The sequence below is a fragment of the Elaeis guineensis genome, chromosome 9 (assembly GCF_000442705.2).
Source record: "Elaeis guineensis isolate ETL-2024a chromosome 9, EG11, whole genome shotgun sequence".
Lineage (NCBI taxonomy): Eukaryota > Viridiplantae > Streptophyta > Magnoliopsida > Arecales > Arecaceae > Elaeis > Elaeis guineensis.
Genome location: NC_026001.2, coordinates 17,912,079 through 17,925,326, shown reverse-complemented (window position 1 = coordinate 17,925,326; position 13,248 = coordinate 17,912,079). Strand labels below are relative to the sequence as shown.

Sequence of the window (13,248 nt, the reverse complement as noted above, 5' to 3'; positions counted from 1 at the left end):
CGATGTCGTCCAATAGGGTCTTTAACCCCGAGAAAGAGAGGGGGGGAGGGATGCTATTGAACAGCATGGACAGCAGCAGAGAGGGATCTCCGACACTTTTGGATGACCGTCATGGCCGTCGGACAGCGAAAAATGCACAGACAGAGCCACGATCGCAGAACAAGGGTGACTGCCTTTGTTCCTTGCTTCATGTTTTTCAAAAATCATGATGAATAGTGAAGCTGATAGTGGGTTTGCCGGCTTCACTCAAACCCACTGCCTACTTCACTATTCCAATTTTTTAAAAAAAATTGAGAAACAGTGAAGCCGACAATGGGTTTGCCGGCTTCACTATTTCAACATTTTTTAAATAAGCCCAGAAACAGGGGCGATCGCCCCTGTTTCACGGCCGCGGAGCCGTAGGTGGCGTTTATGCCATCCAACAGCCACGACGGCCAGCCAGAGACCCTCCAACGGCCTCTCCACCGACCCTCCGGTCCTTTTCTTTCCCTCCCCCTCTCTCTTCTCTCTTTTCTCTTGTGGACGACATAGAGCCACGATGGCCACCGCGGCCCTCTGGTGGCCCATGCAGCCCTTCGATGGCCACTGGTGACGTCTCCGCTGCCTCAACCTGCTTCCCTCCCCTCCTCTCTCTTTCTCTTCCTCTCTTTTCATCCCTTTGTCGATTCTTCAGTTCGGTCCAGTATAGGGCCGTACTGATTTGTGTCATCGGCCAATCGGAACAGTGTCCGGTACCGATTTTGAAAATCTTAAAAAAAGTTAGAAAAAAAAGAAAAGAAAGAAGAAAGAAAGAAAGGAAAGAAGAGAGGGAGAAAGATGGAGGATATCCATCTGGATGCATGACCGAGATCAATATTTTAAATCTCATGGGACGAGGCTATCTCGATTTTTTTATAGAACAGGACACATCGCCGTCCCATCCCGTTCCGACACTTGAGAAAAAGGATGATATAAGGCATCCTAATCTGGATGCTGAGATGCTAGCAGGATGGTAATGTCCCAACATATGGAATGGTACCGCATCCCAGTGTCCCACAGAATATCTCGGGACATCCCACTGAGACCTAAATTCTGACCGAGACTACTATCAGGATGGCATAGGACAGCAAGGCATCCCGTTCCATGGAGAAACCGGAGCTCCTTTGTCTCACAGGATTTCGAATATTGGATGAAATATATAAATGTATGCAAATCATGCATGAAAAGATAAATGTAGGCTTGATAAGAAAGAATGGTAAAGCAAATTCAGAAAGACATATGGAGTAGAACTAGTTGGCTTTATAGCATTTATAAACCATTTTAGAAACGGCTCTGCCACTTCGTAATTAACTGGATAGTGAGCAACACCATGAATCAAATTCATGCCCAACGTTTCAGAAAACTAAAATATGGCACATCAAATGGCATGTAGAAGCACAAACTCAGCATAATGGATCACAAAATAAAATTAAAAAAAAAACTTCTAAGTTTCATATTTCTCGAGTCATCGAGTGCAGCAATCAAAGAATTCTTTAAGGAAAATGGAAAAATGTGATCAGAAAATGAAATTTATTTTGAGTTCAACATGGGAGTTTTCTTACATGTCACAGGTTGGTGTGAAGTGCATGTCAGCACAGGCAGTTCGAGCTCTATACTATTTTTTCCATTGGAATGGTACGGCATTGATATCGTACCAATACCAACCATATGTACCACAACTGAAAACATCAAAAAGAATAAAAAACTGTCAGTACCGAGTGGTACTGGCCATATTGTACCATCAATATGCAACAGTACGGAACAGTATGGTGCATATGTATTTCTAGCCTTTTTATGAACAATTACCATCAAATCGTCAATGACTCCCAAGAAACAAAAAGTGGAGAACGAATAAAGCCAATCGTATGAGGTTAGGTCAATAAAGAGGTTACCTAAAGGCAAAATGATATTAATCAAAAGAAGTCAGGTAAATGTTGAAATATATGAAAAGAAAAGCTAAATGTCTTCATGTAAGGACTGCCTGCACATATCCATGTAGATAGAGGAGGAAGCATGGAATAGCAAAAGATGCAGAATAACATGTTCAGATCCTATCATAATGGTTTACGTGCAACTGCACTGTAGACCAGAGATGCAATGATAAAAAAGGCTGATGAAATTGACAATTGCTCAGCAAAGAGAAGGAGACATATAACAGGAAACAAGCATTGGAATTTGGAAGTTTCCTTAATGTTAGAGGACACAAATGCAAGAAGAGAGACAGTAAAACAGGAATTAAGACCATAGTGCCAAATGGATTGAAGGAAATATAGCCACCTAACAAAAAGATAAAGTCAAATCATTACATATTTTGGATATTCATTCCATCAATTCTTAGTGAACTTTGAGTAAAGCATGTCCAAAAAATATATATATGCATAAGTCAGTCCATGTACATCACATTACAGAAAAAAGAGTTATAATGTAGTACGCAACAAATTCTAAAAAGTTGCTGCAAAGGCCAGATTATACATTTGATAAGCATCATATAACCTGCACTGATCAACCTGAAATTTTGATGAATGATTTTCCCAGTTGTCAAGGTTTAAATTTGTTGTTTATGCTTCAACGGTAATGTCCATTAAAAAAGTGAAAAAAAGACATTTATGTTAACTGAATATGTCTTTTTTGTGCATAATATATCAACCAAAAGTTGAGCTCAGTACAAACAGAATACAAAAGGATCAGGATTGGGGCAATAGCTTTGTAACAGAAATAACCTGTACAGTATCTAAAAGGTGTGGAACAGCTGGTAGAACTTGCCGCCTGATAACAAAGAAATGGAACAGAATACTTAGGTGCTATAAGACTTAATTAATATGTCTGCATCTGCAAGCCATAAGTAAATTTCAGAATACAGAGTTAGGAATCTAAACTCAAAATATATGAAATGCCACAACCAAAAGATACATTACTACCAAACAGTTGTAAGTAGAGCTTTTAAGCCTTAGCCACACAAAATAAGGGCTTGTTCTTTCTTCACCATTTCTTCCTACCATGAGTACATAATGCTGATCTATAACAAAAATCACATCCTCTTTCTATTATTGGCTTATGGCCGACTTCATATCCCCACTTTTAGCATCCAGTATCAGACTGAAATTGGAAATGGTCACCTGCATTGTCAAGGAGTAAGTGCTACCAGAGTTGGTTAGAGTTTATAGGCAGGTTCATCTATAACCATGGCATGGATTATGATATATGTTATGTCCATGTGACCAAGGTACCATGCAGAAGCAAATCTTCATGGTTGATATTGCAAGGGCATGATTTACTTGACTATTCTTAACTAATGCTCTAAACTTGTTTCTTGATCTAAGAGGATGACCGGATCTGTATGGACCACTTTGGCCACTTCAGCATGTATGAACAGGGCCCAGGAGCAAGCTCCAGCACATCGTGGGGCCATTTATGCATCAAAACTTCGGCAGAGCATAACTTTACAGTGTCTTCTTGGAGCTTTTTTTTTGAAATTGGATAACTTTTTGACATTTACAATATGGAGATCAACCAGTAGGCTCATCAAGCTCCAGTAACTCTATTTCAAGGTCATTTAAGGCCACCAAAATGCACAGCATGACTAAAAAAAAATTTAGCCATTTTTGGAAACTTTTGACCAGGTTGTATCTTCCAATCTGCAAGGAATTAGGCAATGCGATTGAAGCATGGTTGACGTAAAATTTGAGATCTAACTTCAAGGAGATTTTAGCTTTTGCATGATTGTTTCCACTACTCATGACTATCTAAGGAAAGTTATGAACTCTTTTAATTAGAAGAGGAATCCAACTCATATTTTGTGACTTGGACATCACTAGCATGAATAAAGGATCAAAATCAATTTATAATGAATTAATGAAAGAAAATCAAGGATTTAGGTTAAGCAGGACATCCAATGGGACACTGAGATGAGGTACCATCCCATATGTCGGGACAGGGCATCCCGCTAGTATCTCAGCATCCTGATCGGATGTTTTGGACATCTTCTATCCCAAGTGTCAGAACAGGGAGGACGCGCATCCCATGTCATGAAAAATCAGGACAGCCCGTCCCATGGGATTTAAAACCTTGAAGAAAATGGGACTTAGAATCTTATGTTGCAATTCTTTATTTTTGTTATTCTCTTTGTGAGGTCCGAGGTGACAGATTGAAGGAATTGCTTCCTCTCACTAATCAGATTATTTCTTCACGACAGATTATTCTAGCGATTCCCATAAGCAACATCCTCACCTACGTGAACAAGATCATCCACATGTCATCACCTTTGTCATGCATGCATTGATCTCAAAAGGCTCCTATTCCGATTTGTGGAGTCATGCATTAGATACTGAATTCACTAAGAACAGTTAGCTAGCTCATTCTCTTGGACATTATTCATGCTTGAGTCGTCTTCCTCCATGGGCACTTGATAGTGATAATGCTTTCTAGATAGTTCCTTGCAGTGGCATTGTTGGCCGTAATTTAAGGTGACAATCACTTCTGTCTCAAGAGTTTTAGTGCTACGAAAACAAACATATTAAATGTGATCATCTTACTAATTCCAAATTTGAATGCTTTTATCACGATTCATTTAAAGCCTCATCTCAATGAGTGAATGGAACTAGATTAATAGCACAGGCACATGTATTTGTGTGTGTGTATGTGAATGTTTGTATATTGCACAACACTATTGAATTTAAAATTCTCCAAAAGTCATAGGACATCTTAGAATAGTAACATGTTTGAATGCCATCCCTATACTCAAAATAACATACCTCCCCAAAAGCTGTTTCCCAGTGTCCATTAACTCGGAAACGGTTCTATCTCCATCACGAACAAACTCAAGAATCTATGAGTCAATAGACAAGAGTAGATCTTCTTTCTTTTAGATAAGGACTTGGGAAAATATTAAGAAAATATACAAATAATTGAAATTGGCACATGAGCAGAAATCATATTGAGTTTTTCCAAAAGATATGGTTAATTTTAATATGAAGGCAAGTTATCAAATTACAGACCCTGAGAGTTTATTACATCAACTATTTCTCTCAAGAATTCATAGCTTAAAAAAAGGTAAACATCAAAAGTTGAAGGCTGAATGCAAACTTAATAATCAAAACATGAAAAGACTACAAGAAAAAATCAATATCCATGAATGTTGCAGCATGATGAACAAAAAATGCAAAAACAGAAGTATTGATGTTAATGCAACTTAATCACTGTACTTCTATCATATGCATATGGTATTTGATTTGTTCTATTCAGTACAATTACTTCCATCATGACCACTCCATGCATGCAAATCAAGCTATAACCTTCATAAGATAATTGATGTATTGAATGCTTCTTCCCCACCTTTTTTTCTCATTTACATGGCATTAGATCTCATCATTGGTTTTGGGTGAGAACTTCATGAAATTTTTATAGAGGGCTTGAAATATTTCTTTTCAACCTTTTTTCTAAACTTTGATCCTTTACATGCTCATATTGATGGTAGATAGATTCATTAGTTTACTAGAATTCAGAAAATGAAACAGTCAATCAAGTTGAGTAATAAAAAATCTCTCAGTCTCATGGAAAGATATCAAGGTTCATAAACCATGCTATGATGAGTTTTGCCGATACTTAGAGTCCTCCAAGGACATGGGACTTTTCGATTAGGGATCATTTGGTGCGCTGCAGGTCCAGCTGCAAGGTGGGTCGACCCACTTGTTTGACACCCTGCAGTTGCGTGTGCAATGTGTCTGCATGTAAGGCCCTTCGGTACCGCTCGCTATTCAGTCATCCAAATTGGCCACAAGATGACCACAAGCCTAAGGTTCTCAGCCCCACACACCATCCTGTCAATTTCTCCACAGCCCTCAAAAAAAATCCTAATTCCTCTTGTAGTAGCCCCTCCCATCTAGTCGATTTCTCCATGCCCCCTCCCTGGCTCCTCCATGAGCAACCAGCCTCTGCCATGCCCCTCCATGTCCCTTGCCCTTAGTGTGCCCCTCTCCCCACCATACTCCTTCGCATGCTCCTCCCAGGCCATGCCCATCTACATGCTCCTTCATGCTCCACGTCTCCACATGCTTGATGGAACCCCAATACCTATCAATGAAATGTTTAGCAGAAAAATAGGGAAAAATAGAAGAAAGAGTTGGAAGAAGAGTTGCTTGATGGTTTGATCACTTCAAGGGGATCAAAACCTCCAAAAGCCTATAGGCAATTATATTCTATCAATACTTGAATCCCTTGCCCAGCAGCTGGTGAAGCATGAAAGTCATTAAGCAATTTTGACTTGAAGGTAGAGTTGTATGATAGCACAATCTGTCCCTTGTAATGGAAGTCCATAGTTCTCATGCATAATGCAGGCAGTCATATGATTATATTGCAGTTGCTGAACTAGATTTTGAGTTACTGTATCTTGCACCGTTCTCTTCGAATGTCTTCAAGATCAATGTAAGAAGCATTGATATGGTTATAAGAATAGCTGTTTTACGAATGCAAGACAAAGCATCTGCCATCATATTTTCTAAACCCTTGTCATAAATAATTTCATAACATAGCTTAGCAGCTTTCTAACTCATTTATGTTGCTCCATTGAAGAAATTCTTTGGTCCCATAGATACTTCAAGCTATTATGATTAGTTATTATTTGAAAATAGTGTCTAATAAGATATGGTCTCCATTTCATAACTGCGTGGGCAATGGTAATCATCTCTTTATCATAAACTGAGAAGTGCTGGAATGCAATTTAGTGACTAATAAAGGCCAAGGGTCGCCCTTCTTGCATAAGCATTCCTCCAATACCTACTCATGATGCTCACATTCAATTACAAACATCTTGCTAAAACTGGGTAAAGCAAGGACTAGCATGGTTGACATGGCTGTGTTAATCACTTGAAAGCCTCTTCCACCTCTACACTCTACTTAAATGCATCTTTTTTCAGCCATGCTATGAAAGGTGCATTGATTTTGTCATAATTCTTCACAAATTTTCTATATAGCCTATCAAACTAAGAAAGCCATGAAATGCCTTGATTGTCTAAGGTGACGCCACTCAATGATAGGACTTTCACACTTATAGCCTAAAAAAAAATGAATTAATCCTCCAAGTACTAGAGAACTAGAAAAAACTAAAAACTAAGAACATTAAAAATAGGGGGACAAAGGGATGTGGAAGATTAGAGTTGCTAGTGGCTTTGGGTTTCCTATTTAAAATAGGAATCGTATAGTGCTCCTCTCACTGCCAAGCCCCACCTCTCCACGTGCATCTCTCCAAGCCCCAACCATCATGTCTCTTGTCATTGCCACTCCACCCTTCTCCTCCACCTTCAACACCTCCAAATGTTGGAGCTAGACCACCCCCTCTCCTTCCCCTTTCCTCCTATGGCTTTAACCTCTCCCACATCTTGCCCCTCCCCTTGGCACTGGACCACCACTCTGCCTCTTCTTACCCTTCTCCTTCTCCACTGCTCTCCCCTCCATCCCCCCCCCCAACACGCACACAAACAACCTGCCCCACTCCTTGTCGGCACCGAACCACCACTTCCTTGCCACCTCTTGCCAGTCTTCTCTACTCTACCATGGCTGCCCCCTCCATCTCTACTTACCAATCTCCTCCTCCTCCTCCACCTTCCCCTCTCCACCTCTCCTTCTCCCTACTACTTTCTTCCTCGTCTTCACCTCTTACTCTATCCAAAAAAGGGGAGATAGAGCCCTGTAGATGGAACTGTAAGCAACTCAAGTTGCATTGTAGCTTAAGTTGCGGTGCAACTCTATCTGTAGTGCTCCACATAGCCCTATAGTTCGAACATATTCCACTGAACTAACTCAAGCGGGAAAGAAAAACATTAGAAAGTAAAAAATAAGCATGACGTTTTGTTTAGGCAAAAAGGGGATAAAAGGGCATATGGCTTTATCCTCACGAGAATTATACGAGGGGGCACGAAGGGCTTTGGGAAGGTTAACAACATTCCAAGTCATAGAATCAATAGGAGTATGAGAAATGCTAGTTCTGCATTTCAAAAAGCAAGGAAGAAAATTTTTAAAAGAATATTTAGAGATGAGAAGAACTTGAAAATTTAGAGTTCTAGGAATATCTCCAAAAAAACACCATTTTTCCTAGAAACTTTCTTAACTAAACTTAAATCAACATCAATACACCAAAACATGTTCTAGAGCTAAAGTATAAATATAATTTCATGGCAGTTTTCAAAAAATGAAATAGAATATACTACATTGAAACAAATTCCAATGCAAATAAAGTTTGCAATCACGCATTCTCATCTCTAAATTATAATTGAAAAGGCATCCAAAACTAAGCATGCATTCTGTCTCTACGATAAACATAAACCTAGATCAGTAATATGAAGGATGTTGTTAACTAATATGTGTTTATTTTTGTAGTTTATAAAACAGATATAGCATCACTCTGAATAGACATAAGATCCAATCTGGAGCATCTAACCAAATATTTCCTAGATGATGTATGTTCTATCTAACATTGTTGCTGTCACTACCATATGCATATATACGTATATAATCAACATATAAAAGTTGCTGATAGAGATGAAAATCAAAGAACAGTACCTGAGTTGCTATAAGGGCTACTGCCTCGGTGTAATTAAGTCGCAGGCCACGAGCCAGACGTTTCTGTGCTAGGAAACCAGCATTGTGCAGAGCTAACTTCTCAACCTCTCTTGGTACCAGCTTCATTTTTCAGATTGATCTGCTGAGCACCCAGTTCACAAAAATATTAGCTCGAAATCACAAGATGGAGTATTTTAAAAAAAACGTAAATACTTCCCATTTCCTTCTTTTAATATATCTATATCTATATCTATCTAGCTATCTATCCATATATGTGTATGCATAATGAAAAAAAATGCATGAAAATGTGACAGATATAATATTAGTGGTCTGACGATAAATGAAAAAACCGTACGTAAAACGCGCTGAAGGGAGAGATCGGCTAATCGGAAGGCGAGAAGATCCCAAATTTTCATCAAAAATAAATACGAAGATGGGAAAAATATATATATATTCTTAGTTAGGGTTTTTATGGTTCCTAATCCAGCATGCTGCCAATCAATGATATTGCTCCACCACTCCTTTCCCCAATAAATCATGCATCAAATGGAGAGAACCTACTGTGCTAATTGCATGAGGATGGCAAACGGGAGTAGCAATAATCGATCCGATGGAAAACATATAAAGAATTAAGGAAAAAAGGGAGTTCTTTTCTCTTGGGTTCTTTGAAAGAAGAGGGAAGAAGAAAGACAGCGTCCGGAATGCTCACCGTCGTCCGCGACTGCTGAGTGCAGTGTCAGAAAGAAAGCGGGAAAAAGAACGTCGTCGCTTTCCCCCTCTTTGCCGGCCGGAGAAGAATTAAAACGATGGAAGACTTGGGCCGTTCGGCTTACATAGTAGTACTGTGATCCTTACACGTGTCCACTTTGACTATCAGATTCGGCCGTTTGGTTCGGATGTTGGTCCACCAGCAGCCCAACAGGGTTTGAAGAGAAAACGGCCGTCGTAACGGGGTTTCAAGCGTGGCTGTTCCGTTGTTATTCAGTAACAATCTATACGGCACAATAAACTGGTCTCCGTCGTCGCCTTTCTCCCCATCATTACGAATCTGAGGATTCCTCAGATGCGTGTGTTTGTTTTTCTTCAAACCCTTCTCGAGCCCTAGCAAACGCCCACCTTCTCGCCGCCACCGCCTTGCAGAGCCCTCGCGCATGCCCACCACTTCCCGCATGCCCACCTCTTCCCTACTGTCTTAGCGGTCACCCCCGCTGGTCTCCGTCGTCGCCTTCCTCCCCATGATTACGGCGTCGGCCATCCTCTCTCCAATCTTCCTCGAGTGCGTTCTTTCCCACAAATCTCTTTAACGCTGATCTCCTCTCTGCTCTCCTCGCAGGTTTTGCTTTTTAATTTTTCCATCTTTTCTTTGTTTTCGTTGATTTTTTTCTATATTCTTGCTTTTATTTTTTTGAAAAAACAAACACGATGAATTTAATGATAAAAATATATGGCGATGAGATATTAGAGAAAATTGAAAAAATTAATAGGTAAGAATTTATAGTTTAAATCACTGAATATTTTCTTTCTTTTTACTATATAATCTGAATATTTTCTTTTCTTTTTACTATATAATCTGAATATTTTCTTTCTTTTTACTACTCTATAATCATACCGATGAACACAAACTAACAAACTAACTGCTCAGGTCAGGCTGGTTTGGGATCAGCTTCGCTTTCCTTTCCGCAACTGCTCTGCTCAGGTCAGGCTGGTTTGGGATCAGCTTCGCTTTCCTTTCCGCAACTGCTCTGCTCAGGTCAGGCTGGTTTGGGATCAGCTTCGCTTTCCTTTCCGCAACTGCTCAGGTCAGGCTGGTTTGGGATCAGCTTCGCTTTCCTTTCCACGGTTCGGTCTTTGCGGATTCATCTTGCGGTCTTTCCACCAAGAACACCAAATTAGCAATTTGTCTTTCCACCAAGAACACCAAATTAGCAATTTGAAGAACATATGCATCTTACTCTCGAGTTCGGGTTATCTCTCTAGCACTCCCTCTCTTTGTTCCATACCTGTTATGCCTTTTCTTATTCTGTTGTTGCAATCAATTCCAATCTCTATGCTGCTATTCTTGTAAAAATCTCATTTTTCATCCTTTTCTGATTTAGTGGTGGCCTTGAGCTTCTTTGCAACTCTGTAAAGATCCATCACGTCGATGTCGACCTTAAGACCGGAGAAGATAAGGTATATTTCATCAACTTTATCCACCTAATTGACCTACCAAGTTTCTGACCTACCAAGTTTCTAGATGCTCATTCTTTAATGTAGGATTTTGATAAGTTGATTGGTTGTAAAATCCTTTTAATTGCATGGCTAGTTATCAATGAGGGACCTACTGACTTGGATTAAGACCAATTTGATCAAGGAAAGGCCGGAGATGTTCGTGAAAGGAGATTCTGTGTAGGTTTTCGATCCTTCATCAATAAATATAGAAGAAATATCGGATTATGATTAGGATAAATGTTTAAAGTTAGGCTTTTGGCTTATCGGTTTCTTGATGGTATGATACTCTGGTTTTTATTTTTTTTAAGCAGGAGACCGGGCGTTTTAGTGCTTATAAATGACTGTGACTGGGAACTGTGCGGTAGTCTCGATGCGGTGGTGGAAGAGAAGGATATGGTAATATTTATATCTACCCTGCATGGTGGTTAGTATCTGTTTGAAGAGTGATGTCTATTAGTAATGCTCATGTTAGCCTGAGCTATGATGAGGTTGGAAGCTTTTCACAGCACTATTGTACTGGATCTAACTATTTAATAGAGTTACAAATTTGAGATCATGGTGTCTGTTTGTGGTAACAATACTACTTTTCCATCATAACTTCTTGTATTCAGCCCCAAGTGTATCACATATAAGATAATGAGTGCATAGATTTCTTATACATTAATTCCGTGTCCTCCAAACATGTTATTTTTGATATTATAGTGAAAGACACTCTTTTAGTGTACATACATTTTTTTGCTCCTAGATGGATTAAGGCTAATTGCAGATAAAGCATTTTGTCCTCTGATAAATTATGCCAAGAGTATATGCATTTCTCTTGAAAATGGCCATCATTTCTGTTAACTAATTGTGCTAAAACAAAACTATAGTATCACAAAAATTCTTAGGAAATGCATCATATTTGTTATCTGATTGAGGCAAATATTTTTCCACTTTCATGACCTAAATGATCAATACACAAACTTTTCCTTTTCTATCTGAAAAGATATGATAAATACTTCAGTGATGCTCTGTAAACTATCTTTCCAAAATGGATTGTTTTCATTCTACTGGTAGATATTGCAATCTTCATCAGTTATCATGTTGGTTCTAGGTTCTTACTACATGTGCTATAGAAGATGGGCTATACCTTATCAATACTTTTTTGGGGAATTGAGATCAGTTGTTGCCTGGAACATACGCATTGTGGGCCCATGGATTTTGGTCTTGGAATCATTGCAGAACCTGAGTTATAGTAATGTTGTTTTCGATCTGTAAATTAGCTTTTGGCTATGATTCTTTCAGTACGGAACTATGGATTGGTACATCTGCTTCTGCAGTACCTTAGTAATGTACCCATGAATTTGGTAGGGAAGCAGGTAGTGAATGGACCCAGTAAACAGCGAAATCATCTTTTGGTTGTAGCCCATTACCATCACCTTTTTTGGTCCCAGCAAATAAATGGCATGAATTCCAGATGATGCAGAGGGACAAATTCATGACTTTGATTTTGTCAGTTAATCTGGATACGTCTGTGAATAATAATTTATTTCATGCAATGACCAGCCTAAGTCATGAATCTAGTATGCCATGCAAACTGAATAATGAGGTTAGTGCTGAACTTTGTGGAAAATCCTAGTGGCATACTACCATGAACTCTTTTTATGTTTTTTTCTTTCCATTTGATCTACATATCACTGCCACTGTAAGTACTTAGTGAAGAAGAATGGATGGGGACGGGCTGTCAACTATCTGGTTTGAACAAGAGAGAAGCACATCTATGTAGTTGGACGTCAGATCATTTTGTTTTTGTTACACTTTCTGTTCATAATGTTGTTGTATTGCTCATGTCTGAATGCATGAATTGCTAATTATTCACATAGCCAATGAGGGTCATTGATTTTGTCCTGGAGCTTTGTAATATGCAATTCTTATGGGGCTTTCGTTGGTCCCTGATGCAGAGACTATGTAATTAGCTTTTTCTTTATAATTGTTTCTTTATTATTTACTTTGAGCAGTGAAAGGCTAAGTGGATGATCATGTTTTCTTAAGAAGAATGTGCAATATTAGCTTTATAAGCTTATGTTCTGTTTCATGACAATTGAATAATCATGGGACTTCCAGTTTGGAATTTGTGTTAACTCATCTTTTGCTTAAATACTTTGAAATTATCTCTTAATGATTTTTTCAAAGTTTGTCACACTTTTGAATCTGTTTCATGCATTGGTTCGAAAGTAATTGCAAAAAGAGTAGCTTTATCATCTTATAATATTTACAATTATCCTATACAGACAGTTCCTTGGTGCTTCTGTGTATTAATTTTTATCTTCCATGTCCTGCCTTCGCACCAAAATACTGAACTTGCTCCATGTGAAGGTAATAAAGGGAAAGATCATGTTTTTGGTTTCTTTGTTTATTATTAGTTCCATTTCTTTTTTCTTTTTAAAGAACAAACTCTTGCTGGTGGTTAAATTTCAATGAAGTGCA

The 13,248-nt window shown here is 38.8% G+C and overlaps 2 protein-coding genes across 11 annotated transcripts in view; one reads left to right on the top strand and one right to left on the bottom strand.

The window, feature by feature from the left end:
• Positions 1 to 9,418, bottom strand: part of LOC105051390 (urease) — a 43,222-nt gene extending 33,804 nt beyond the window's left edge. Inside the window, 4 exon segments of the mRNA XM_010931819.4 lie at positions 2,739 to 2,784; positions 4,770 to 4,843; positions 8,572 to 8,713; positions 9,281 to 9,418. Coding sequence (XP_010930121.2) covers positions 2,739 to 2,784; positions 4,770 to 4,843; positions 8,572 to 8,697 — 246 coding nt within the window. The 5' untranslated portion in view covers positions 8,698 to 8,713; positions 9,281 to 9,418.
• A 108-nt stretch (positions 9,419 to 9,526) lies between these two features.
• Positions 9,527 to 11,446, top strand: LOC105051388 (ubiquitin-related modifier 1 homolog 2). Of its 10 annotated transcripts, XM_073243066.1 has the most exons (6): positions 9,527 to 9,847; positions 10,214 to 10,471; positions 10,505 to 10,535; positions 10,668 to 10,743; positions 10,877 to 10,959; positions 11,091 to 11,446. In XM_073243066.1, exons 3-6 carry the CDS (start codon positions 10,513 to 10,515, stop codon positions 11,209 to 11,211), a joined length of 303 nt encoding a protein of 100 aa, XP_073099167.1. In that variant the 5' UTR covers positions 9,527 to 9,847; positions 10,214 to 10,471; positions 10,505 to 10,512; the 3' UTR covers positions 11,212 to 11,446. The 10 variants fall into 10 exon arrangements, with proteins under 10 accessions (XP_073099167.1, XP_073099166.1, XP_073099164.1 ...); XM_073243065.1 differs by having other exon boundaries at positions 9,533 to 9,847; positions 10,371 to 10,535; positions 11,091 to 11,338; XM_073243063.1 differs by having other exon boundaries at positions 9,533 to 9,847; positions 10,327 to 10,535; positions 11,091 to 11,338.
• The last annotated feature ends 1,802 nt before the right edge of the window (positions 11,447 to 13,248 follow it).

Bases quoted from the DNA above. Each gene is read 5' to 3' on its own strand.
- LOC105051388 (XM_073243066.1), top strand. From the start codon at position 10,513: ATGCATCTTACTCTCGAGTTCGG. The intron at 10,744-10,876 runs GTATATTTCATC...TTGCATGGCTAG, and splicing joins TTAAGACCGGAGAAGATAAG to TTATCAATGAGGGACCTACT. The intron at 10,960-11,090 runs GTAGGTTTTCGA...ATTTTTTTTAAG, and splicing joins TTCGTGAAAGGAGATTCTGT to CAGGAGACCGGGCGTTTTAG.